We start from the raw sequence: 25,109 nt of genomic DNA on the forward strand, positions 1-25,109 counted from the left end.
TTCCACACCAGAGCCCACACTTATGCCGCGTAAACACGATCGGAATTCCGGACAGAAAAAGACCGATGAGAGCTTTTCAGCGGAAAATGCGACCGTGTGTATGCTCCATCGGAATTTAGCTGTCCGAATTTCCGCCAGCCAAAAATTTATAGCATGTTCTCAATTTTCCAGACGGAAAAACTTTCTATCGGTAATTTCGATCGTGTGTATGCAATTCCGACACGCCAAAAATCACGCATGCTCAGATTCAACTACGAGACAAAAGCTTTTGGCTACTAAACTTCATTTCTAGTCACGTCATACGTGTTGTATGTCACCACGTTATAAATGATCGGAATTTGATGTGACCGTGGGTAGGCAAGACAGCTTGAGCCGAATTCCATAGGAATTCCGTCGGGAAAACAATCAGAGCTTTTTCCGACGAGAATTCCGATCGTATGTACGCGGCATTCGAGATGTATTCCTGGCTGAGCAAAATTGTAACACTTCACTGATGACACTCCCTACCCAGTTCAAGAATCTAAGGGAAGATATGTTGCTTATTGCCCACAATGTACAGAAAGTACACAAATGCATCCCAGATTTAGAGGGTAGAGTGAGCTCCATAGAGGATGAGCTGATGAGCTGAGCCTGGTGATATTGCTGCTGCCAATTTAGTTGTTTACCATCATACTGTGTAGATAATATGGAAAACAGATTACAGAGGAACAACATTAGAATTCTGGGTCTGCCTGAGAAAATTGAAGGCCGAAATCCAACTGCATATATTGAGCAATGGTTGACCGACACCATTAAATGGAAGAACTTTACATTGTTTTTTTTCAGTGGAGAGGGCGTCCCGTATTCCTGCCCACAAACTCCATCCTGGGAATCAACCTTGTCCCTTTATCCTAAAGTTACAAAGATTGTGATAACATTCATGCCATGGCTCACACCAAAGGGTCGATCTAGCTAAAAGGGATCCAAAATATCCTTTTTCCCAGATTTTTCTGTGGAAGCACAAAAATTAAGGGCCCAATACGATGATGTAAAAAGGCCAGCTTCGTGCAATGCAAATTCCATGTGCAATGCTGTATCCAGCTAAGCTGTGTGTAATAGCAAAAGGGGAAACACACTTTGATACACCCAAGAGTGTCACCCAATGGCTGGATCACAATGAATACCACCTTCCAAGATTTCGTACCCCTTCCTGAGATTTAGTTGCTCTCTCTTTAGAACAGCTACTCCATCTGGGTAAGAAGTCTACTCAGAAATTTGCAATCGGCTGTGAAAGTACTCAAACTGTTTCTATTGTCTAAACTTTTGATGGATAAAGTTAATCTGGGGTAATTGCTCACAGAGGGCATTGGCAAATCCCCCCCACTCCCAGAGGCTCATGTGGGAACGATTCATTGTTTTTAGATTTTTTTTTCTCCTGTTTTTTGTTTTAACGTTTCTTGAGTGGATGGCCACCACAGTGACCAGTGGGAAATGCACAAGCACTATGCAGATTTCTTTATATACTTCTGTTATGCGACCCACCTGTGCTCTTTACGTGTCGCACTGAAAATACTCAACAAAACATTTACGTTCTGGATTCTGGTACTCGTTACCAGCAGTATTATTGGGTGCCATTATACTACCTGCTCTTTTGCCAATAAATTTTTTTCAGCTATGTTCGATTAATAACTATTGTTTATTGGGAAATGTTGCTGTGCCTCCTCCCTACTATAGTGAGGTGATCCGAGTGCTAGCTCAACTGTTGGTGATAACCCTGGGTGGTGGTAAGGGATTTCAATTTGGTATACAATTTTAGTGTGGACCGCTACCCTGTGGGAAATCAAACTACTACACTATTTGCACATCAGATTTCGGAGTTATGTCTTAGAGACCTTTGGAGAATACGTAATCCCTCTACTACACAGTATTCCTGTTGCTCTAGTTCTTATGAATCAATTTCAAGGATAGACACAGCATTGGGAACATATTATATCCTACCATGTATTACAGATGTTACAGAGGCTAGAGGATTGTTGGACCACTCTCGGCTAACCACTAGCACTCATATCTCAGTCCTCTAAATGCCCCATCTGGAAAGTCAATCCTTTTTGGTTACGTTTCAGCGTAATTTTTTCACAATGACATATCATCTGCCTCGCCTCTTATTGTATGGGACTCCTTTCCACAATACCATATGAGTGTATTACACTATAAAGGCTTGATATATTAACAAATTCTTTGTATGTACAAAAGTTAATATGGATAATTGTTATATCTAGCAGAATGTGATAGTCTAAGTTGGTCTTAAGGAAGCTATGCAATCAGTGAAACTTGTCAACAAGCGGATGAGAATACACACAGCTCTTTCTTTAATTTCTGAGTATAATCCATGAAAAGAGAGGTCTGTATATTTGTCCCAAGTAGGAGTTCTGTATCATATGATAATCCATGTTTATTGATTTTAGAGCTACGTATTAATGCAATGGAGTTATTTTTAAATGATTGTAAATAAAGTTTGATATTTTTTATACAATCTGTATTGTGGCTCATGTGGGTGCCAGTAAACTCCACTGTCAGCAGGACTGGTTCTTGCTAATCGTAGAATATTTGTAGAACTGAAGAGCAACACTTGTCTGCTCCCTCCCTGCAGTGCCTCCATTCTTGGAAGGACACCCAAATTGCTTTACAAACAAAAGTTGCATGACAAGGCAGAAAGTAAGCATATTTTTTAACCTATACCAGTATTTTGCAGATGGTGAATATACAGGGCACCTGCTATCTGTCATTGCAAGCTCTCAAAATCAACCCAATTACATTGCTTCGATTACTAATACTTCTGGTATACTTTCTCATGATTCTGTTGCAATATCTGGGGTCTTCAATAAAGTACAGTATCCTCCACAAAAATTCAAAATAAAATAAAATTTTTAAGCCCCCCTCACTTGCCAGTTATGACGACTGTGGACAGGAAGTTTCTGAACTCTCCCATTGCCCTTGAAGAACTAAGTAAGGCTCGAATGGCCTGTCGCCAGAGATTTATAAAATATTTGGGGAAATTTTGATACTGGAACTGCTAGCAGTTCTGAATTTGGCTTATGAGCTTCATCATCTTCCAGAATCTATGAACGTGGCAGGTATAATTGTTCTCCTAAAATCAGGAAAGGATATTTTTTTACCCGGAATCCTGTTGCCCAGCAGATTGAGTATATATTTTGGCACTGACCCTTATTGCAAATTTTCTGGCAAGGGGTGGTTCGTGACCTTGAAAACATCACAGCCCTTCACATACCTATGACTATATCTGTGTGTTTACTTTGCTTGGAGGAACTGGCACCTCTCAGAGCACAGAGAACTCTTTCTGTCACCCTGTTCTATGCACGTAAAGCGATTATTTTACAATGGAAAAAAGCTGAGGCCCCTCCGCTAAATTTCTGGAAAGCCCTAGACAACAAGGCACGGCCGTTTCTCAAAGCTACCTACCTGAACAGAGGTTATCTCAAAAGGTTTGAGACTGTATGACATAGTTGGGTTTCTGATACTTCTATACTTACATGAGGCTGACACTCGATCTAGATAGAAACCTCTATTAATGAGACCTAGGCAATTCTAAATATTGCTGTAATCCTGTTTGTGGTATTAGACAGCTCCCTTTTATGGGAATGTGGTATTGATCTGCTGATGTTTTTATGAGGTTACTATAGTGATGATATTGTCATGCTGCATTGTTTTGGGATGCTTACCCTATACAGTCTTGCATATAAATCCTGGAAGGTGCTGTATTGTGTATTTGTACCTTGTGATATCTTGTTTTGAACAATTTTTCTTACGCAAAGCTAGTAAAAATAATTTCCCCTCCAAAAAAAAAAAAAAAATTCTCATTTCAAGTTGCTAGCCAATGTACTAGCCAATAGACTCATTAAGGTCATCCAGAAATTTGTGCATCCTGATCAATCGGAGTTTATACTGACCAGATTGACCGCAATTAACATCGGCAGGCTATTCCTTAATCAACAGTTGCCATCTGACAATATGGGTGATAGGTCCATACAAAGATTACCATTAACCCACCTTAATTCTTATGTCCAAGGTATGGGATGAGATGAGGCGGATTATGAGATATGACGGGATTACACATTACTTACCTATCTGGGAGAGGGGGCGTTTAGGAGAACTGCAGAAGTTACAGAGCTGAAGGATGGTATTCCAAAGGGGTCCAATTCCTTTACCAACTAAATACTAAGGATCAAATTAAATAATTTCAAGGTTTAGAGCAGGAATTTGGTATACCCTCTCGTGGATTCTTTCAGTTCCTTTAGCTCCATCATGTCCTCTCAGCTCAAGTGAAGCGGACTAATTTTAGTCAAGGTTACCACTCCACCAGCTAGCGTCTACTACAGACAGTTAATATATAAAGAATTTTTGAGGGTTTGTCCTTACTTTTGCAACCTTTCATTCAAATTCAATTTTTGTTTACCTTTTTTAAATTCTTTGTAACTTTAAAATGATCGTGTTCTTTTGTTTTTATATTTTTTAAATACTCATTTAAACTTTGGACATGAGCCACATTTTTTATTTTTAGCCTTTTAATGCCCATGGGAATATATTTTGCAGTGATTTTGCATAGTGTCGATTTGCAGCATACCTATTTCTGTTCTGTGTTCTTATAGACAACATTCCCTCTGAGTCTCTCTTATAGTGGTTGGAAACCCTCATATATACCCAATGTGATGTGAAAACATCTTAGCCCCTGTACACACGGTCGGAGATTTCCACAACCAAATCCGTCGGATTTTGCCTGTCGGATTTTGTCCGAAACTGTTGCATACACACGGTCAGACAAAGTTGGCGAAAAATCCGATCTTTCAGAACGTGATGACGCAATTTCGTTACGATGGCACAATATTCAGGCTAGTAGCCAATAGTTTTGATGTAGGAATTTGATCTGAGCATGCGTGGCACTTGCTCTGATCAAAATTCTCTACACATGATCGGAGTATGTCCGATCGGCCCAGTTGGTCGGGAAATATTTGCAACATGTTGGAAAATTGGGTCCGACGGATATTCCGACGGAATCAGTCCGATGCATACCACACAAAGTCGGATTATCTGACGACACGGTCCGATAGGACACATTCCGACGGATTCTCCGACCGTGTGTACAAGGGCTTAGAGGTGACTCAGAGAGGAACGACACTAAAGCCCCGTACACACGAGTGGACTTTTCAACATCCAAAGTCCGTCAGACCGAGTCCGTCAGACTATCCGATCGTGTGTGGGCTGCAACGGACTTTAGCTTCGCAAAAGTCTGACGGACTTTAGAAATGAAGCATGCTTCAAATTTTCCCGACGGAACTCCGCCGGACCCGGTCCCCTTCGAAAAATTTGCTCGTGTGTGTGCTACTCCGACGGACTAAAACCGACGCTAGGGCAGCTATTGGCTACTGTCTATGAACTTCCTACGTCGAATCCAGTCGTACGTCATCACGTTCGACTCCGTCGGAGTTTGGTGTGATGGTGTGTGGTCAAGTCCGTTCGGTCGAAAAGTCCGCCAGAACTCCGTCGGAACTCCTTTGGAGGTCTGTCAGACTTAATCCCTCTCGTGTGTACGGGGCATTAGAGCTTTGGAGAGAGAAGTGATTACATATATATCTGCCTTGCTCAGATTTTATGACTGAGGTTTACAACCACTTTAAGTGTTTTTATCTTTTCCAGTATATGAGGTTTACAGTGTACATTAAAGGAAATCATGTTATGGCCAGTTTCCTCATATGAACATTAGTAATGAGTATAGCATGGTTTCAGATTAACAGGTCCAGCAGAGCATCATTTCTAGTTAAGGCCTTAAACTGGACCATAAAATTGCCTGGCAACTGTCTTATAAACTTCTGTTCCAGCAGTGCCATTACTCCAGTCAATTTTAGGGAAGTTAAAATCCCCCATTATTATCACTGTCCCAGCCCTTGCAATCTGCACAAGAAGCTTAGACTCCACCTCTTCATTAACACTAGGTGGCCTGTAGTAAGCTCCAATTAACTTTGAAGTGCACCCACCCATATGAAGTTCCACCCATAATGCTTCAGCACATCACACTCTGCAACCACAAGGCCCACTTTTACACATGCTCTTAGATCACTTATTACACAGAGAAAGACACCACCACCTTTATGTTTTTTCCCGTCTTTCCAAAAAAAAGAGCATGGTCAGGAATATTAATAGCCCAACGATGCAAACAATTAAAGCAAGATTTAGCAATTTCAATTAAATCATAGTTCTCTTAAGGCACCAAGCTTCCAACTCCCCTATTTTGCTTGGCAAACTTGTGTCATTAGTGAATGCCACTTTAATTCAAGGTCACATTTTGCACTTGTGTTTTCCATTTTTTTTTGTAGTACAAATAGTAGTAGAATTTTTAAATGGTTGTTTGTAACATAGGAAACTTTTTATTCCGTGCCACAGCCCTCCTCCCCATCTTCCCCATTCTTCCCACCATTAGGGTGTGATCTCTGACTGACATGTCTGCCCCATTTAAATTCCAGCCTTCCTACAAACCTCTCCCCCAGAACAGCAGAACTCTTTTCATTTATGTGCAAACAATCTTTAGCATATAGGTTGTACGCCAATGTAAAGTCAGCCCAGTGCTTTAGAAAACTAAATTCCTCCCTCTTAAACAAGTCTTTAGCCATGTATTCAGTTCTCTAGTCGCCCTCTTTCCTGTGTTGCACATAGCAACCTTGGAGGTCCTTCCCATTAACTTGCAGCCTAGTTCTTTAAATTGATGCTTAAGAAGACTCTATCTTGCATGAACTCCGTCATTGGTCTCAACATAAACCAAGACATCTGGGTCATGCCCAGTCACTCCCAGTAATTTATCAACCTGGACCACGACATGCCAATCTATGGCACCAGGGAGATATTAACATATTGGATATTTCAACCCCAATTCCAAAAAAGTTTGGCTGCTGTATAAAAATCTACAGAACGCAATGATTTGTAAATCTCATAAACCTGTATTTTATTAACAACAGAAAATAGAAACATATCAAATGTTTAAATTGAGAAAATCACAATTTTAGGAAAAAAATTTGATAATTTTTAAATTGATGGCACCAACACATCTCAAAGAGGTTGAGACTGGGCAACAAAAATCTGAAAAAGTAAATGTTGCCAACGAGGAAGAGCTGGATGCACAATTTGCAATTAATTAGGTTAATGGGCAACAGGTCTGTAACACAACACACATGGTTATAAAAAAAAAAGGGCATCTTATGCCGGCCATACACGATGCGAATTCCGAACGACCCGTCGAACGATAAACGAAAGCGGCACTCACAACAACATGCGAATGTGCCATCAATTAAGTACGAAAATCGTACGTTAAAACACTATGTTTTAACGGGTTTTTTTTATTCCGTGTTGCGTTCGACCATTCGTTCGTTGTTTTATATGGTTTCCTTCTGGTTCAAACTTTCCAGAGATCGTGCGCAGTTCATTTTCTTATGTCAAATCGTCCAACTCTGCCATTAACGATACGATTTGTGGACGATTTTTGAAAAAAAAAAAAACATGTTGGATTTGTCAATTTGCCCTGTCGTACGAAAATCGCATGTCGCGCATACCACACTAACGATACGAAAATCGGTCGATTTTACTTTCGCTCGGATTTTCGTTCGGAATTCGCATCGTGTATGGCCGGCATTAGAGAGTCAGAGTGTCTCAGAGGTTCACCAATCTATAAAAAGCTGCATCGAAACATTTTCAAACAAATTAAGAATAAATGTTCCTCAATGTAAAATTATACACTTTAAATACATCATCTACAGTACATACTATTGGGAAAAGATTCTGGGAAAATGGGGAAACCTCCGTGTGCTTGGACATGGCCTAAACCCAATATTAGATGCCCATGATCTTTCATTAAAAACGGGCATGATTCTGTGATGAATATCACGGCATGGGCTCAGGAATACTTCCTACAATCACTGTGAACACAGTTTGCCATGTCATCCAAAAAAGTTAAAGCTCTATAATGCAAAGAAGAAGCCATGTCTGAACATGATCCAGGAAAAAAGGTGTTGCTCTGTAATTTTCACCAGACCCACTGACTGTGTAAGGCTGTCTGACATGCCCCTTGGGCTTCAGGGTGTCACAATCACTGCTACCAGGTGCTATGCGATTCACAAAAGCTCCAAAGTGCCAATTTCATCTGCATGAGAAAGTTACTGGAGTGCCCACTCCCTCTGCACGCTAAAGGCAATTAGCAAGTGAATTTTAGGCTGCTGTGTTTCTCTATATGTGTGAATGCAGTGTTCATTCTCAGTACAGATAACTTGCGGTTTTATTTATTGTGCTAAGTGATGTGTGCTGGGTTATCCACCTTCCACCTATTCAGGAATAGTAAGGAATATGGATGTGATGCTCAGACTGGTGTCTGTGCAGTATAATCTGGACTGTAAATACATGCAACACATAGCATCTGGTTTACACTCTTATAATGTTAACATTTAGACCCCTTTCACACCAGGGTGTTTTGCAGGCACTATAGCGTTAGAAAAAGCGCCTGCAATCTGCCCTAAAAAAGCCGCACCATTAATTGTAGTGTGAAAGCCCGAGGGCTTTCACACTGCAGCGGTGCGCTGGATGGACGTCAGGGGAGAGTTCTACCAGCAGCTTCTTTGGAGTGGTGAAGGAGTGGTGTGTTTACCGCTCTTCCACCGCTGCTCCCCATTGAAATCAATGGGGCAGCGCTGTAATACGCCGATATTGTGGCGTATTGCCGGCGGTTTTATCCATTTCTCGGCCGCTAGCGGGGGTAAAAGCGCCCTGCTAGCGGCCAAAATATGCCGCAAATCCGGCAGGTAAAATGCCGCTAAAAATAGCGGCGTTTTACCGCCCACACTATGGGCAGTGTGGTGTGAAAGGGGTCTAAGGTAATGTGTATTAGTTTAGATAGATTAGTCTGCTGTCATTCACCGTTATGTGGGTGTTACTGCAGTGTAGGGATGAGCTTCGAGTTCGAGTTGAACTCATGTTCGACTCCAAAATTGCCTGTTCAGCGAACAGTGAACAATTTGGGGTGTTCGCAGCAAATTCGAAAAGCCAACCAAAAACACCCTGTACAAGTCTATGGGAGAAATCTAAAGTGTTAATTTTAAAGGCTAATATGCTAGTTACTGTCCTAAAAAGTGTTTGGGGACCAGGGTCCTGACCCAGGGGACATGTATCAATGCAAAAAAAAAAAAAAAAGTTTTAAAAACGTCAGGTTTCTGTTACATCAGAGGGGGGGGGGCAGGGTCACCCACACGTCATTGGGGAAGCCCGGCTTCCCCACTTGCGTCAGAGGGGGCGGGGTCAGGCGACCCCCCCCTCCTCATATAAGAAACGTTAGGCCGCAGGGATCCCACAGTGTCTCCGACAGTGGAGACAGGGGAAGGATGGATGGATGGATGGATGGATGGAATGCGCTGCGCTGGATTGAGAGATCACCCGTCGCTGGAACAGATCAGATCAACGTTAGGGCGCAGGGATCCCACAGTGTCTCCGACAGTGGAAGGATGGATGGACTGCGCTGTGCTGGACTGAGAGATCACCCATCGCTGGATCAGATCAGCCATCGCTGGACCCCGGAGAGATGATCATCCGTCGCTGGATAGCAAGAGTGGATTACCACCGCTGGAATCTTTTTTTATTTTTTTTATTTTTAATAAAGGACCTTTTCAAAAGTGTGTTTGTCTTATTTAACTATTTTTTACACTTTCTTTGTGAAATGGTAGGGGTAATTTTGTACCCCCTTACCATTTCAAACTGGCGGGGTGGGATCTAGGGGTCCCCTTGTTATAGGGGGCTTCCAGATTCTGATAAGCCCCCCGCCCACAGACCTCCACAACCACTGGCCAGGGTTGTGGGGATGAGGCCCTTGTCCGCCATTAACATGGGGACATGGTGCTTTGGGGGGACCCCAAAGCATCCTCCTAATGTTGAGGGCATGTTGCCTGGTACGGTTCAGGAGGGGGGGGCGCTCTCTCGTCCCCCACTCTTTTCCTGCGGCCTGCCAGGTTACATGCTCTGATAAAGGGTCTGGTATGGATTTTTAGGGGGAACCCCACAGCATTTTTTTTTTAATTTGACGCGGGTTCCCCTTAATAACCATACCAGACATGAAGGGTCTGGTAAATGAATTTGGGGGAAGCCCACCCTTTTTTTTTTATCAATGACTTTCAATGAGTGTTCTCTCTAATATGAGAGCCATTCATTATAGCCTCGAGTGATTTTAAATGACTTTTTCCTGCAGAAATGACACTTTGTGCGGGGGCAGTTCTAAGCACGGGAAACATGCTAACATGCAAACACTTTTTAGTACAGTAACTTGCATAGTAGCCTTTAAAATTAGCACTTTAGATTTTGAACGTTGATGTCCCATAGACTTTAATAGGGTTCTAAAGTTCACACAAAGTTTAGGTCTGTTCGCAGGTTCTGGTGCAAACCAAACCGGGGGGGTGTTAGGCTCATCCTTGCAGTGATACATAACATAAATGCGCTTTTCTGTTAGGCTGCATTACCCACAGTTTGGAAAATACCTTTTTTCAGGTTCACCGAGATCTGTTCACAGACAGAAATTGCAGGTAACGTATGCTGAAGAGCACTCCATTAGATCTGCACAATTAACTGCATTTAATTGGCAGATGTTCTAATTAAATGTTATTGTTCATTGACTGTTTCTGTGTGTTTATACCTGTGAAAGTTTGTCACCGTGTTGTATGTGTATTAAGTCTGAAATATGATCACACTGCCCTATAATGGCACTCAATGAGCACTACACAGTTGTGCTCATAAGTTTACATACCCTGACAGAATTTATGATTTCTTGGCCATTTTTCAGAGAATACGAACAACAAAAACATTTCCTTTCACTCATGGTTAGTGTTTAACGGAAGCCATTTATTATCAGTCAACTGCATTTACTCTTTTTAAATCATAATGACAACAGAAACTACCCAAATGGCCCTGATCAAAAGTTTACATGCCATGTATTGTCCCCTTTAACATCAATGACAGCTTGAATGTCTTTTGTGCTATTTGCGGATGAGGCTCTTTATCTTGATGGTAAAGCTGCCCATTCCTCTTGGCAAAAAAGCCTCCAGTTCCTGTACATTTTTGGACTGTCTTGCATGAACTGCACGTTTGAGATCTCCCCAGAGTGCCTCAAAGATATTGAGGTCAGGAGACTGAGATGGCCACTCCAGAACCTACACTTTATTCTGCTGCCGCCAATGATAGGTCGACTTGGCCTTGCGGATCATTGTCATTTTGGAATGTCCAAGTTCATCCCATGAGCAGCTTCCTGGCCGATGAATGCAAATGTTCTCCAGTATTTTTTAATAACATACTGCATTCATTTTGCTGTAAATTTTGACCAAATTTCCTGTGCCTTTGTAGCTCACATGTCCCCAAATCATCAGCAATCCACCTCCCTGTTTCACAGTAGGAATGGTGTACCTTTCATCATAGGCCTTGTTGACACCTCTCCAAATGTAGCGTTTATGGTTGTGGCCAAAAAGCTAAATTTTGGTCTAATCACTCCAAATGTGCTAGAAGGTTTGAGGCTTGTCTCTGTGCTGTTTGTCATATTGTAAGCGGAATACTTTGTGGCATTTGCATAGTAATGTCTTTCTTCTGGTGACTCGACCATGCAGCCCATCTTTCTAAAAGTGCCTCCTTATTGTGCATCATGAAACAGCCACACCACATGTTTTCAGAGAGTCTTGTACTTCACCTGAAGTTATTTGCGGGTTTCTCTTTGCATCCTGAACAATTTTCCTGGCAGTAGTGGCTGAAATTTTAGTTGGTCCACCTGACTGTGGTTTGGTTTCAACAGAACCCCTTATTTTCTGCTTCTTGATTAGGGTTTGAACACTGCTGATTGACATTCTCAATTTCTTGGATATCTTTTTATATCCCTTTTCTGTTTTATACAGTTCAACTACCTTTTCCCACAGATCCTTCGACAATTATTTTTCTTTCCCCAAAATAGGCCAAAATCACCAGGGTATGTAAACTTTTGATCAGGGTAATTTGGCTAGTTTCTGTTGTCATTATGATTTAAAAAGAGTAAACACTGTTGATTGATAATAAATGGCTTCAGCCAAACACTAACCACGAGTGACAAACATTTTTGTGTTATCATTCATAGTCTCTGAAAAATGGCCAAGAAAACAAATTCTGCAAGGGTACGTAAACACAACGACCTATTCCTATTTTAAACTTTTTTATTTATTATATAATTAAATAAATTAAAAGGCCAATAAGCAATGTAGTGGCTAGAAAAGGTGAACAGATAGGGCAACTCAAGCATAGGTCTTGTCAGCTGAGACAAATCATGAGTGTTTTGGAATTGTACAGAGACAAGAAACATGATCTGGAAGAGGAAGCTAATTAGACGTTAAGTGTCACCTGGGCCTTTGTTGGTATTGCTTCATTTTTGCCTACTGGAGTGCATATAGGAAACCATATTGACATAACAAAATTGTACTAACACTAACCACATACATACCTTTTTTCATATTAGTTCGCTTAATCCCACTGAAATCTATGCAACATCAGTAGCTGACTGATGTCCTGGGACTGAAACACAGCTTACATATACAGTAAAGTGAATTACCTGTATGCACTTCATTATGGGACATTCATAGAGTGCCAGGTGGAATCATGATTTAAAAGTTATAGGTATGGGGCTGCATGTTACCTTTCCCTCTTATTTCCAAGATGCAGGGCTCAGGCATGATCTGCCCATTGCCAAAACACTGTCACATGAAGGAGAGAAGGCAGCAATTAACCCTGAACTAAAGCCTTGTACACACGATTGGATTTTCCGCAGACAAAACCTTGGACCTACAAACTGCAAGGAATTGTCGGCCAACAAACCCAAACGTAGTGACGTACTACATGAGTTTTCTTCCCTTTGTTTTCCTCTATACAGAATCAGCTTTCTGAGGATAGCAGCCGCCAATGCCCTGCCATTATTATTATTTTTTAATTCTTTTAACCTTCTTATTTGGAAACCTTTAAGCCCAAATCCCTGACCTCATCATGGACTTATGATTTATGTACTGTGATTTTTCCTATTCATAGCCAACTGTATTTGCGCTGATAGTTACTGTTACCCTTCACCAACTCTTGCCATTGCTGACCCCCTATATTAACCACTTAAGGACCAGGCCTCTTTTTCGGACTTGGTGTTTCCATGTTTAAAACAGTTTTTTTTGCTAGAAAATTACTTAGAACCCCCAAACATTTTATATTGTTTTTTTTCTAACACCCTAGAGAATAAAATGGCGGTCATTGAAATACTTTTTTTCACACCGTATTTGCGCAGCGGTCTTAGAAGCGCACTTTTTTTGGAAAAAATTCACTTTTTTGAATAAAAAAATAAGACAACAGTAAAATTAGCCCAATTTTTTTTTTATACTGTGAAAGATAATGGTATGCCGAGTAAATTGATACCCAACATGTCACGCTTCAAAATTGCGCCCGCTCGTGGAATGGCGTCAAACTTTTAGCCTCAAAAATCTCCATAAGCGACATTTAAAAAATTCTACAGGTTGCATTTTTTGCGTTACAGAGGAGGTCTAGGGCTAGAATTATTGCTCTCGCTCTACCGATCTCGGCGATACCTCACATATGTGGTTTGACCACCGTTTTCATATGCGGGCGCTACTCACGTATGCGCTCGCTTCTGTGCGCAAGCTCGTCGTAACGGGGTGTTTTTAAATTTTTTTTTTTCTTATTTATTTTAATTTATTTTATTTATTTTTACACTTTAAAAAATAAAAAATAAAAAATGGATCACTTTTATTCCTATTACAAGGAATGTAAACATTCCTTGTAATAGAAAAAAGCATGACAGGTCCTCTTAAATATGAGATCTGGGGTCAAAAGGTCCTCAGATCTCATATTTGGGCTAAAATGCAACAAAAAAAAAAAAAAGAAAATCTGACATTTAAAAAAAAAAATATACCTTTAAGAGGTATGGGCGGAAGTGACGTTTTGACGTCGCTTCCGCCCTCCTATGGTATAGAGACGAGTGGGGGACATCTTAGCCTCACTCTCTATGCCCAGCCGACAGAAGGACCCGATCGCCTCCGCCGCTACCGACGGCTCCGGTAAGCGTCGGAAGGTGCGGGAGGGCGGCGGGAGGGGGGGTGGCACCTCTCCCGCCGCCGATAGTGGTGATCTCGCGGCGAATCCGCCGCGGAGACCACCGTTATCGTACAGCCGACCGCCGCCTGAAGAGATGGACACCTCGGTTGTGGCAGCAGCTGCTGCCGTTACCGAGATATCCCTCTTCAAAAAATGGACGTACATCGTCGTGCGGCGGTCGGCAAGTGGTTAAGAAGCCGAACACATGCAAGAGGCTTTTATCTTATTTTTTGGCTGAATAATGATTTGATTTGATATATTTTTGGATGCATATAATGCACTTTTTGGTTAGGTTCTATTGGCAGATAGCATGTCTAATTTTTTTTTTTTTTATGCACAATAAAAAAAAAAAAAATGTGGAGAATAAAACCTGGCTGTGTGTTTTACTTCAAATGCCAGTTTGGGAGTAGGCAGTTACATTTAAAAAAATACAATGTAAAATTGATAAGGGACACCAACATATATCTTTGATCTTAAAAACTGCGTGATAATGGTGTTGTAGTAGCTTGCCCCCCCCCCCCCCCCCCAAAAAAAGAAGCATATTATTCTTGGTATCACTAGAAAAAAAAGCCTTTTGAAAATTTTTGTTTGCAATAACTCCATCAGTATCACCAACAAAGCAGCTTCATTATGATCCCATTAAAGAAGAAGAGAATGTGCGCTGCATTTTGTGATTTCATAATTTGCCACGTCATGAATGTCAATTCTCCATTACGAATGCTAGTTTACAAGACCGACCGCTTCTGGCTCGCCCTCGCTTCCAAGCATGCGTGTTTGTACTTTGGACTTTTGTCCGACAGACTTGCGTACACACGCTCAGAAAATCCAACAGACATTTATCCGTGGAAAATGTAAAACCTGCCATCCAACATTCATCCGCGGAAAATCCGGCAGCAATTGTCCGATGGAGCGCACAAGCGGTCGGAATTTCCGCCAACAGTTTGTCACACATTTCCCGTCAGAAAATCCGATCGTGTGTATGCTGCTTTACACAAAAATTAGACCCACAGATCCAGCAGACAGAGTGGCAGCAAAGCATGGAAGAGTATAAAGTGTACACGCACGTGAAGTGAAAGTTAAAGTTAAAGTTAGTAAAATCAGAGAGTAGATTTAAAAATCTTGCACTGAAATGTGTTCAGCAAACATGGGAAACGTTTTGCCCCCAAACTCCTTGAACGTTAAGTCTACAAACCAACTGAACAACCACCTCATTGAGAATGATCTACTTGATCCCCTTCAGTCTGTATTTCGCCCACAGCACTCCACAGAAACTGCCCTCCTAAAACTCACAAAATATTAACAGCCAAAACCAACGGTCATTATTCCATAGTCCGACTGTGTGTATGCTCCATCGAACATTTGCTGTCTGAGTTTCTGCCAACAAATTTTTGATAGCATGTTCGTAAATTTTCTGCCAATAAAACTTTGTTGTCGGAATTTCCAATCATGTGTACACAAGTCCGATGCACAAAAGTTCATGCTTGCAATCAAGCAGAAGGAGCCGCACTGGCTATTGAACTTCCTTTTTCTCGGCTCGTCGTACACCACGTTCATAATTGTTGGCCAACATTTGTGTGACCGTGTGTTTGCAATTCAAGTTTCAGCCAACATCCTTTCAAACAAAAATCCACGGTTATGTTGGCGGAAAGTCCGATCATGTGTACGGGGCATTACTCTTAAAGCTTTTCGCTGCCTTTGATACAGTTGACCACCCCCTGCTCAAAAAATGCAATTTGCTTTGTCTCCATGGAGGCACTCTCCATTGGTTTGAATATTAACGATCGCATCTTCAGTGTCACTTACAACTCCACTTCCTCCTCTCCAACTCCTCTTACTGTTGGTGCCCCCCAAGGTTCTGTCCTTAGATCTCTACTATTCACCATCCATACGTCCTCCCTGGGTCAGCCGATAGCCTCCCATGGCTTCCACTACCATTTATATGCTAATGACACCCAAATCTATCTTCTCTGCCCCTCAGCTCACTCCATCAGTTTCTTTGCGTATCACTGATTTACTAACAGACCTATATGCCTGGATGTCACTTCCTCAAACTGAATCTATCTAAAACCAAGCACTTAATATTTCCTCCTCCATGTGCATCTTCCCCAGACTTCTCTGTCAAGATCAATGGCACATCTATCAGTCCGTCCCAACATGCCAGGGTGCTAGGGGTAACCTTCAATTCTGAACTTTCCTTTCAGACCCGCATCCAATCCCTGTCCAAATCATGCTGACTTAGCCTCCACAAGATTTCCAGAATACGCCCCTTTTTAACTAATGACACCATCAAGCTTCTAATTCACTTTCTGGTTATCTCTTGCCTCTACTACTGCAACTCCCTCCTCGTTGGATTACCTTTACATAGACTATCCCCCTTAAGTTCATAATAAATGTCGCTGCAAGACTCATCTACCTTACCTGCCCCCAACTACATAACTAACCTAGTCCCAAAATACCAACCAAGCTACTCTCTCCGGTCCTCTCAAGACCTCCTGCTCTCTAGCTCCCTTGTCATCTCCTTCCATTCTTCTCTAAAACTTGTCCCATCCTTTGGAACTCCCTACCCCAATCTGTCTGATTGTCCCCTGATCTATCCATCTTTAGACGATCCCTGAAAACGCTTCTCTTTAAAGAAGCCTATCCTGCCAACTAATACACTGTTTTACTTCCTCCATCAGCTCATTCCCCACAGCTTTTACCTTTTGTATCAATTGACCCTCCTTTTTTAGATTGTAAGCTCTAATGAGCAGGGCCCTCTGATTCCTCTTGTACCAAATTGTAATGTAACTGTAATGTCTGCCTTAATTTTGTTAAGCGCTGCGCAAACTGTTGGCGTTATATAAATCCTGTATAATAATAATAAGATAAGGAGAAGTAATTCTTACCAAAAGCGATACAAGGAACTTGTTGAGAAAGACAATCTTCATACAGCCAACTCGCAGGGAAGCCTTCCCATCCACTTTAGACACATCCTTATAGGCTTCTCCTTGTGTGGCCTCAGGATAGAGTGTCAAATTGAAGTTGAAAACCTCTTCTTCCATAATACAAACAGCCTAACACAAAAAAAGAGAACTTATGGTCACATACATTTAAACTGGAATAATAACACTGCATTCCTTCTCACTGCTATTTAGGGCTGCAACCAACGATTATTTTCATAATCGATTAGTTGGCCGATTATTGTTTTGATTAATCAACTTAAAAAAAAAAAGTGTGGTGTATAATTTAGTTAACATGTAAAGTTTAAAAAAAAAGAAAATTTATTCTTCAACATCTCTATGCAGTAGTAAATATAAATAACCAACTATATGGTTAGGGAGCAAAATATCTAATCCACTGAGAATAACAGACAGAAGAGATATACTGTGTATATATACTCGATTCGTTGTTTCAGCCCTAATGCTATTAACCAAGGTCTTTATAATCCATACAGCCAAATAGTATAAAATCCCCAAAAAATATCAAAGCATGCTTTTTAACAACTTTAAACCTTCCTTCTAAATTATAACACATGGCCTTTGGCTCCTGCAACAGGCTTTTGGCTTCCGACTCTTACATTTATCTTCATTATATCTAATGACAAAGCTCTTGTGGTCTAATACAGGGGTAACCAACCACTAGCTCATTGCGCCCTCTGATGTGGCCCGCCACCTCCTGCTTTGGGTCAGCAAGCCCAGATCATAGGTTCCTGACCCACAATCCCAGAGCATCATTGTGAAGAATGGTGCCAGTGGTATAGGAAGCATGCGGCTGCAATAGAGAGCAGAGCTCATGCTTCCGGTACAGCGTCGGCTCCTGTTACAAGCGAAGTGATACCAAATGCACTCCCCCCTCATGGGACAGCATCCACCAGCCTTAACTGCCCTGGAGGACAGCAGCCGCCAGCCATACCCACCCTTGGAAACATCAGCAGCCGCCAGCCATACCCAACCTGGGGGACAGCAGCAGCCGCCAGCCATACCCACCCTGGGGGACAGCAGCAGCCGCCAGCCATACCCACCCTGGGGGACAGCAGCAGCCGCCAGCCATACCCACCCTGGGGGACAGCAGCAGCCGCCAGCCATACCCACCCTGGGGGACAGCAGCAGCCGCCAGCCATACCCACCCTGGGGGAAAGCAGCAGCCGCCAGCCATACCCACCCTGTGGGACAGCAGCAGCCGCCAGCCATACCCACCATGGGGGACAGCAGCAGTCACCAGCCACAACTGTCCTAAGGACAGCAGCGGCCACCAGCCATACCCACCCGGGGGGACAGCAGCAGCTGTCAGCCATATCTGCCCTGGGGACAGCAGCAGCCACACCTGCCCTGGGGCACAACAGCAGCCGCCAGACATTCCTGCTTTGGAGGACAGCAGCAGCCGCCCGCCTTGGGGTTTCAGCAGCAGCAGTAAACCGCTAGTAAGCTCTTGTGGTCTAATACAGGGGTAACCAACCACTAGCTCATTGCGCCCTCTGATGTGGCCCGCCACCTCCTGCTTTGGGTCAGCAAGCCCAGATCATAGGTTCCTGACCCACAATCCCAGAGCATCATTGTGAAGAATGGTGCCAGTGGTATAGGAAGCATGCGGCTGCAATAGAGAGCAGAGCTCATGCTTCCGGTACAGCGTCGGCTCCTGTTACAAGCAAAGTGATACCAAATGCACTCCCCCCTCATGGGACAGCATCCACCAGCCTTAACTGCCCTGGAGGACAGCAGCCGCCAGCCATACCCACCCTTGGAAACATCAGCAGCCGCCAGCCATACCCACCCTGGGGGACAGCAGCAGCCGCCAGCCATACCCACCCTGGGGGACAGCAGCAGCCGCCAGCCATACCCACCCTGGGGGACAGCAGCAGCCGCCAGCCATACCCACCCTGGGGGACAGCAGCAGCCGCCAGCCATACCCACCCTGGGGGACAGCAGCAGCCGCCAGCCATACCCACCCTGGGGGACAGCAGCAGCCGCCAGCCATACCCACCCTGGGGGACAGCAGCAGCCGCCAGCCATACCCACCCTGGGGGACAGCAGCAGCCGCCAGCCATACCCACCCTGGGGGACAGCAGCAGCCGCCAGCCATACCCACCCTGGGGGACAGCAGCAGCCGCCAGCCATACCCACCCTGGGGGACAGCAGCAGGCTCCAGCCATACCCACCTTGGGGGACAGCAGCAGCCGCCAGCCATAAACACCCTGGGGGAAAGCAGCAGCCGCCAGCCATACCCACCCTGTGGGACAGCAGCAGCCGCCAGCCATACCCACCATGGGGGACAGCAGCAGTCACCAGCCACAACTGTCCTAAGGACAGCAGCGGCCACCAGCCATACCCACCCGGGGGGACAGCAGCAGCTGTCAGCCATATCTGCCCTGGGGACAGCAGCAGCCACACCTGCCCTGGGGCACAACAGCAGCCGCCAGACATTCCTGCTTTGGAGGACAGCAGCAGCCGCCCGCCTTGGGGTTTCAGCAGCAGCAGTAAACCGCAACGCATCAGTGTGAAAGAAGCTTTAGGCCCCTTTCATACAATCAGTCCAAACATGTTCCTCCTGTCTGTTTTTCAGGCGGTCCCAATCAGACCCTCCATTCACCTCTATGGAGTGGCAGATGTATACAGATTTGTGTCCTTTTACAACTGCCTACCTCCAATCCAATCAGCTTAAAAAAAAAATAAATTAAAACAGGAGGGGAATCCGCCCCGTCTGGATAGGATTGTAGGGACCGTAGAGCACAGCACACGGTGTCATTGTCTGCTATGCATATGCAGAGCGGATACGGACCTGTCATCTGCCCGTTCTGCTCATTATGGCCTGTGACTGGTTACCAAGTGGCTTAAGTGGTCTTCGCTCTTCAAAAGGGCACCCCTGGTCAAATAAAATAAATATGAACCAGTCTGTCTCTGGCTGGGCTCCATCTTGCTGCCTCTGGTATATTTATTTTCTTTGCTTGCCTGCATCTGTTTCTTACTCTATGCATAAAGAAAAAAAGTGCTATAATATTGCACAAGGTTCCACTCAAAGTTAACCTTCTTATGGATGGTTTGTGGGTTGACATCATTGACAAGAATATCTTTCAGCCTTGCAAAAATGTCTATCTTGCTAGATTCCAAGAAAATTGAGGAGTCAAGACCTGAAAAAGAAGATTTGTTCCATTAAAAACATCATAATATCAAGAGAACTGAGAAGGCATTAAATTTTAGCACACATACTTTCACTTCTGAAATTTTAACTTGTCAGTGTTTAAGAAAAAAAGTAAAATCTTACAATTTAAAGATAACAGATTATTTATACATGCACTTTGATAATGATTAGAAAGCTTAAAGCCTTATTTAGGCACTGGCACCTGTGCTGCGTGCATGAGCTATATGTTCTCACACCTGCATCCATCCTGAACTGCATGCAGGCAGCCTACGGATGTGGATGCAGATGCAGTGGCTGCATGGACACAGCCACGTCAAAATTGAAGAGGCGTGCAAGAGCGGGTGCGTGGCCCTGAAAACAGTGAGTCAGTGCACTTCTGTATGAGGTCTTCTATTCCAAAATATATTGGTTCACAACAGCCCAGGACAATTCTTAATCCTGAGAAAGTGGCCAGATTGGTCAGCCAAAATACATGTGAAGCCAATTGAACAGATCTGAGTTTAACAAGCAAGGGACCAAATTTTCTATTTCATAATATATTAAGGAGAATGGACTATATACTGTACAAAGCCCACTTATCGGCAAATTAGATCTGCAACTAATTCAGCTGATAACTGATCTACGTAATGGGCAGCTTTATTTTATTTAAGCTACACAAGTCAGCCAAAAATGTACTATACAATCTTTATCGCCCACAGACTGCTTGCACACATACCCAGTATCTTGATTTCAGCAATATGGCTGTTCTCATCCCAAACATTCATGCTAAAGGAATTCAACTTTGCAAACAACTTGAAGGCTATCAAGTCCTTATCTTTGGAGGGCTTTGTTGCTAAAGAAAAAAAAATTGTATAAATTAATTTGATCCAACTACGTCAAACATTTGTTCAACTCCAACATAGCAGATATAACAAACTAATCAATAGACAACTCTTCCACACCCAACATGTTGATATAATCTATGACAAGGTTTTACCCCATTTACCCTTAGTACTACTTAAAGCAGTCTACAGAAAAATTGATAAATAAATTGTCTAACATTTGTTATAACATTTCTGTCATAAGACATGCATATTAAGTAAAGTATTGAATACTATCAACTATAATTTTGGTGCAGCTGTATGATACTTGAAGATGCTCAACCCCAAAAGGAACTTCTGTGACAATATAAAAAGGATGAAACCAGGCACTCTCGTCTTTACAATTATACCTGAGAAACATTGCTCATTATGGAGTGAAGCTTCCTCTGTATGGCACTTTTATATATCAATAAAAAAAATAGGATTTTTTGTACTCACTGTAAAATCCTTTTCTCTGTAGTTCATCGACTGACACGGCTCCTTTCTTAGACCATCGTGTTGTTACGCTAACTACAGGAGAGGACTAGGCAGAACATGTTAACGTACAACAAAACCAGAACTCTCTAGTTCCGCCCGAGTTAACAATCCCCAAGCCTACCTCCTGCAGCCTCAGTATGTCAACAAACAGTATAATGTAAAACAAATAGGAGGGGAGGGTGCTGTGTCAGTCGAGGAACTACAGGGAGCCCCTGTCTATGGGACACACACCGCTCAGCAGCCCATGCAGCATCCCCCGGGGGGGATAGGGACAGGGAGAGAAGATAGGGAGGTGAGGGAACCTGAATCTACCTCCCAGGGAATGCCCAGCTGCTCAGCCCCACCGAGGCAGGGAGAGCTGTACTTACCAGTCCTGACGAGCTGGGGAACATTGCATCACAGACCCATGCTCAGATCAGCACGGGGTGGCTGCTGGTCTGGCACACTGTGACGCAGAAATCAGTAGCCTGGTCATATGTGTGCCCCGGAGCACTACGCTCACCGGAGCTGGGGGGGGGGGCATGTCGTGGTCGACCCAGCGCGGAGCTCTGGTCTGCACACGTTCGCTGGCCAGGCTGGGGAGACTAAAAGGATAAGGGTATCCAGCCTGTCACACAGCCGACTGTTGATAGCAGATCACAGGATCTTAATTTTGCGCAAAAGGCAAACTTCTGCAGAAAAAAATCCATGGACCGATGGGCCCGCAGGGTTGCTAGGTCCTTCTCCTTCACTAGGCAGAAAAAAACTGAGGCTGCAGGAGGCAGGCTTGGGGGTTGTTACCCAAGGGACCGCTCCTTGGGCGGAACTAGAAAGTTCTGGTTTTGTTGTACATGTTAACATGTTCTGCCTAGTCCTCTCCTGAAGATGGCGTAACAACCCGATGGCCATTCAGTTTCTGGTCTAAACCAAAGTTTTAATCACAGCTGTAAACTATCTGGAATCTGTGGGTTGGATACTCAACCTAGAAAAATCCTCCTTAAAACCATCAAGGAGATTAAAGTACTTGGGGCTGGTCATAGATACCGTACAGAAGAAGGTATTCTTACCCCAGACAAGAATCGGTTCCATAATAGGGCTAATTCAACTTGTCAAAGCAAAGAAAAATCCTTCCATTTGCCTCTGCATTAGATTGCTAGGGAAAATGGTGGCCTCCTTCGGAGGCCATCTCTTATGCGCAGTTTCACTCAAGACTGCTACAAAACACCATCCTGTCCGTCTGGAACAAGAAAGTTCAGGCTTTGGATTTTCCAATACGTTTATCCCCCGTCGTACGTCAGAGCCTAAATTGGTAGTCGATATCCAGCAACTTCCAAAAGGGGAAATCCTTTCTGCTAGTATCCTGGAAAGTGGTGACAACAGATGACAGCCTTCTAGGCTGGGGAGCAGTTATGGAAGAAGCTTCTGTCCAGGGGAGAAAACCTTGCCCAGCACCATTCTAGAGATTCGGGCAGTAAGACTGGCCCTAGAATCCTGGACGCTCAGGCTACGGGATTGTCCTGTCAGGATTCAATCCGACAATGCCATGGCTGTAGCTTACATCAATCACCGAGGACCTGTCTTCGTTAATGAACTCTAAGCCGCTGGTCTTTAGCGGTCTTCACATGCTTTATAAGAGTGCTGATCCACACACAGGGTATTAAGGAGGCTTCTGTGAAAAGTTTTGCTGGTTCTATTTATTATGAATGTAAGTATATCTAGAGTGCCTTGCGAAAGTATTCGGCCCCCTTGAACTTTTCAACCTTTTGCCACATTTCAGGCTTCAAACATAAAGATATAAAATTTTTATTTTTTGTGAAGAATCACCAACAAGTGGGACACAATTGTGAAGTGGAACTAAATCTATTGGATTTTTGAAACTTTTTTAACTAATAAAAAAATGAAAAGTGGGGCGTGCAAAAGTATTCGGCCCACTTGCGTTAATACTTTGTAGAGCCAGCTTTTGCTGCGATTACAGCTGCAAGTCACTTGGGGTAAGTCTCTATCAGTTTTGCACATCGAGAGACTGAAATTCTTGCCCATTCTTCCTTGCAAAACAGCTCGAGCTCAGTGAGGTTGGATGGAGAGCGTTTGTGAACAGCAGTTTTCAGCTCTTTCCACAGATTCTCGATTGGATTCAGGTCTGGACTTTGACTTGGCCATTCTAACACCTGGATACGTTTATTTGTGAACCATTCCTTTGTAGATTTTGCTGTATGTTTGGGATCATTGTCTTGTTGGAAGATAAATCTCTGTCCCAGTTTCAGGTCTTTTGCAGACTCCAACAGGTTTTCATCCAGAATGGTCCTGTATTTGGCTGCATCCATCTTCCCCTCAATTTTAACTATCTTCCCTGTCCCTGCTGAAGAAAAGCAGGCCCAAACCATGATGCTGCCACCACCATCTTTGACAGTGGGGATGGTGTTTTGAGGGTGATGAGCTGTGTTGCTTTTACGTCAAACATATCGTTTTGCATTGTGGGCAAAAAGTTCGAATTTGGTTTCATCTGACCAGAGCACCTTCTTCCACATGTTTGGTGTGTCTCTGAGGTGGCTTGTAGCAAACTTTAGACAAGACTTTTTATGGATATCTTTGAGAAATGGCTTTCTTCTTGCCACTCTTCCATAAAGGCCAGATTTGTGCAGTGTACGACTGATTGTTGTCCTATGGACAGACTCTCCCACCTCAGCTGTAGTTCTCTGCAGTTCATCCAGAGTGATCATGGGCCTCTTGGCTGCATCTCTGATCAGTCTTCTCCTTGTCTGAGCTGAAAGTTTAGAGGGACGGCCAGGTCTTGGTAGATTTGCAGTGGTTTGATACTCCTTCCATTTCAAAATGATCGCTTGCACAGTGCTCCTTGGGATGTTTAAAGCTTGGGAAATCTTTTTGTATCCAAATCCAGCTTTAAACTTCTCCACAACAGTATTACGTATAAGCATAGGAACGACTTCTGGGCACATATTATTACGTATTGCCAGCCATGGAGGGAGCAGAGCCGCCACAGCAGCAGTTCCACTGAGGTATCAGCCAGCTGCTTAAGCTGATGCTTCTTCTAAAGTTCCCGCAGGAATGTCAGGCGGAGTGATGCCAGCAGCACTCTGACACTTATTGACACTTATTCCTGGTAGGTTCACAGCATGAAGAAGCACTGCATGCAAGGTCAGTTTCACTGGGCTTAAGGATGCTGGAAACAATAGCAATTTTATAGGAAAATCAGTTATATGGGCACAATAGCATTGGGCTGCTGCTCTTCATCCCGGGTCTGTCCTCTCCGGCACTGAAGGCTGGAGAGGAATTGGAGTTCCAGTAGGAGAGTGCTCTGATCCTGCAGGGAGCCCTTGCACAGCCAGCGCTCAAACAGTAAAAGACCCTGATAGCGCAGAAGGGGAGGAGACAGGGCAAAACACTCGGGGGAGAGGAAGGGGCAACAGCGAAATGTGAACTGAGCCAGAGATGGAGGGGACGAATGGTGTACAAAGGGGCAGGGTCTAGACATGTCTACACCTGTGC

General features: G+C 43.6%; 1 protein-coding gene across 5 annotated transcripts in view; it reads right to left on the reverse strand.

Annotated features, from left to right (window-relative positions):
- The window catches only part of VPS13C (vacuolar protein sorting 13 homolog C), a 626,331-nt gene that overhangs the window by 357,690 nt on the left and 243,532 nt on the right, over positions 1 to 25,109 (reverse strand). For all 5 annotated transcript variants that reach the window (XM_077473219.1, XM_077473221.1, XM_077473220.1 and 2 more), the window contains 3 exons: positions 21,002 to 21,118; positions 20,172 to 20,275; positions 17,058 to 17,225 (listed from right to left, as the gene is read on the reverse strand). In XM_077473219.1, coding sequence (XP_077329345.1) covers positions 17,058 to 17,225; positions 20,172 to 20,275; positions 21,002 to 21,118 — 389 coding nt within the window. The remainder of the gene's footprint in view (positions 1 to 17,057; positions 17,226 to 20,171; positions 20,276 to 21,001; positions 21,119 to 25,109) is intronic.

Source organism: Lithobates pipiens, unplaced genomic scaffold (assembly GCF_037356315.1).
Source record: "Lithobates pipiens isolate NorthernLeopardFrog02 unplaced genomic scaffold, aLitPip1_a1.2 Scaffold_8, whole genome shotgun sequence".
Taxonomy (NCBI): domain Eukaryota; kingdom Metazoa; phylum Chordata; class Amphibia; order Anura; family Ranidae; genus Lithobates; species Lithobates pipiens.